The 3,199-nt window shown below is 36.0% G+C and overlaps 1 protein-coding gene across 1 annotated transcript in view; it reads left to right on the top strand.

Annotated features, from left to right (window-relative positions):
• The first annotated feature begins 341 nt into the window (after positions 1-341).
• Positions 342-3,199, top strand: part of P4HA1 (prolyl 4-hydroxylase, alpha polypeptide I) — a 92,146-nt gene continuing 89,288 nt past the window's right edge. Inside the window, exon 1 of the mRNA XM_012663214.1 lies at positions 342-473. Within this exon, the coding sequence (XP_012518668.1) occupies positions 342-473 (132 nt within the window). The remainder of the gene's footprint in view (positions 474-3,199) is intronic.

The raw sequence follows: 3,199 nt of genomic DNA, 5'->3' as shown, positions 1-3,199 counted from the left end.
AACCTAAGGCGTTTGAAATAGTTGAGAGGTATATCATACAGTTTAAAAGTCAGTGAAATGGTACCATTTTAATGATAATAAGATTCATTTCTTTCTCACATGTTGCCCATTAGCCTGCATTGTTTAGGGGAACCTGGCTTTTCCTAGTTCAAACAGAAACTTGAAACATTGAGTTTTTTTTTTTTTTAACTCCAAATGTGAATTCAAATTCTGATTTAAATCTTTTAAAAAGTGGATTAAAATCACATTCATAAACTCTATTTCTCTTTGGCTTCCTTCTTTTTCTGCTCATTTTCCTTCACACGTTTCGGGAAGCTATCTCAGCTCTTAGAGTGCTTAATATGCTCAATACTCAAGAGAAAGGTACCTGGGTTCAGCTGAAGCGCCAGCCTGCTCCACCCAGAGAAGTACACTTTGTGAGAACCAATGGAGAGGAGCCCGAGCTGCTGGAACCTATTCCCTATGAGTTCCTGGTGTAATAGGCATAGATGGCATACATTGTGAGAAGCAAAGAAAGGACCTTGAGCTGCTGGAATCTATTCCCTATGAATTCATGTCATAGGAGACAAACCTAATAAAAGCCACTGGACTCTAACAAAAAAAAAAAAAGTTGGTCATAGCATTAAAGCACTTGTCCATCAGATTCTTAAATACTAGACATGTAGCTCACTCTCTTTGAGAGCAAAAGTATGACTGGAATTCATGGAGTTAAGTTAAAACAAATGGCAATTTGCAGAGGGATTATAGCGTTAGAATGTAAATGTAACTAGTTCTATTAGTAATCACTCATTTGTCTTGGAAGATACATCCTGCTTAGATGGAAAAGACATGGCCAAGTCTTGATATATGGCACATTGTTGTATCCTGAATTAGAAGCCTGAATTCATGGTGGTCTTTTGTGTTGACTATGAAAACTGTCAGAAAGATGAAAGTCTGAACACAGATGTCAGGAGGACCAACAATTGAATAAAGGATCTGTATGAGGAAAAATAAATTTAAAGCTGGAACCTTCTAAAAGAGAAGTTTTGGATCAAGTGTAGAAGGTGTGGAGAGGCTGTTAAAATGACCCCTGTGGAAAATTTTTAGTGAACGTTTAGGTTAGAATATGAAGCATTCTTGGCTGATCTGACTGCAGTAGTGTTCGCAACTAATTGATCACAACCTGTTAAAAATTTCTTTGTTTCTTCTCCACTCCCACTGCTTGACTTGACTAGCCTTTAAAAAAAAAGAAAAGAAACATTTTTTAGTCTGCCTTATAAACTTCGGAATGATTTGTCTGGGAAAAATAAACTTTTTAAAATGTTGCAACTTTTTCTTGGAAGAAAGATGTTAGACTGAAAGACTAATAGAATTATTTGCCAGGTGCCTGTTCTAGTAATTCATTGAGTAACTTGTACTTAAAATTCAATGACTCGTGATAATTCAGTGTTGTAAATACAGATGTTCCTTGATTTACGATGGTTTTACATGCCAATAAACCAATTGCGAATTAAAAATGTTGTAAGTTGAAAATGCATTTAATACACCTAAGCTACTGAACATCATAGCTTTGCCTGGCCTTCCTTAAATGTGCTAAGAACAGAACACTTACGTTGCCACTGTTGGGCAAAATCATCTAACACAAAACCTATTTTATGATAAAATGTTGAATATCTCATGTAGTTTATTGAATACTATACTGAAAATGAAAAACGATGGATGTGGGGTGCTTGAGGTATGGTTTTTTACTGAATGCACCATTGTAAAGTTGAAAAATCATAAATCAAACTATCATAAGTTGGGGACCGTCTGTATTTACAGTGTAGTAGAACTGTTTTAAGATCTGTTCCCAGGTTTGATCGACCTGTTGAGAGTATGGGACTGGACTTTCCTAGAAGGACTGTAGGAAATTTTTGTGTTTGGATAAATAGTACACTTTGCATTTCATTTTTATCCAGGCCTACCTGAGAATATATTAATACTTCCCAGTAAGATTTCTCCCATACTGTTTTTTTTATAGTTTTAAAAATATAATCTGCATACCAAACATTATATGCAATACACATGTATGTTACAAAATTATGTAATAAACACTCATGAACCTAGCATCCAACCAAGAACCAAAATATTATCAATAACTTATCCATACTGTTACAGCACTAAATTTTATTACAGTATATAAATTATCTTTGGATCTTTGACACTTGGGTTTTCTTTTCTTTCCTTGTCTTCTCTCCCTCTCTCTTTGTCTTTTTTTTTTTTTTTTTAATTAAAGCAAGTCTTCTCAGGGATGATGTTTGAGATTGCATCCACTTTGACCCATTTAAATTCTCTTTCGAGGTTGTTTAAAGATTTAGAACAGTAGGCATTTGTAGCTCACTATTCTTGATAAAGCCATTATGTCTTTTGGGATACTTGATTCTTAAAAGCTCTATAATTAAAAACCTGTGATTGATAAAGATGCTTGCCAATAAACGTACCACTTAAGTTTTCTGAATGAATGTGGATAATGAGACATAGTATTAAAACAGATTAGAGGACCCATTCCCTAGAGTAATTAGAACTTCAGTTACATTTTTACATAAGATAAATTGAAGTAATACCTATTTTAAAGGGAGAGGTGATACCAAGGGGGTGTTTGTATCCAGTGGTTCTCAATATGTGAGCCTTAGACCAGCAGCATCAGTATCACCTGGAAACTTGTGCAATTTATCTAGACTCCTCAAACCTTTAGGTGATTCTGATATAGCTAAAGTTTGAGAACCACTGCTATAAAGTTCTATCTTCATTGTTATTAACTTTGGTTGGTATGCAGTAAGCTGTATGGGTCACTTCTGTTGCAAGTGACAGAAATCCATCTTAAACTAGCTTAAGAAAAAAGGAATTTACAGGCTGTCTTAGCTGGGTTGGGAGATTATTGGGATAGCGCACAGATTGAAAGCAATAGTTGCAAAGAATCAGGGCCCTGGGGGTTGGAACTGCTTGTCTCTGCATGACTTTGTCCTGTTTGTAGATCCTAGATAAGTGGGAAGTATGGTCACAGGGCAGCTCTAAATTCACATCCTACGAGCTTAGCAACTCCAGAGGAGCTGCTTTCTACCCTTCACAAGCCCATCCCTCAACCATTATGTTCGTGGGGATGAGGGTCAATGACTGGTCTAGCCTGGGTCATATGTCTGTCTATAGGAGGAAACGATGAAAAAGTGTGCTACTTTGGCAA

Source organism: Propithecus coquereli, unplaced genomic scaffold (genome assembly GCF_000956105.1).
Source record: "Propithecus coquereli isolate 6110/MARCELLA unplaced genomic scaffold, Pcoq_1.0 Scaffold80, whole genome shotgun sequence".
Classification (NCBI taxonomy): domain Eukaryota; kingdom Metazoa; phylum Chordata; class Mammalia; order Primates; family Indriidae; genus Propithecus; species Propithecus coquereli.
This window is presented reverse-complemented; position numbering and strand designations above follow the sequence as displayed.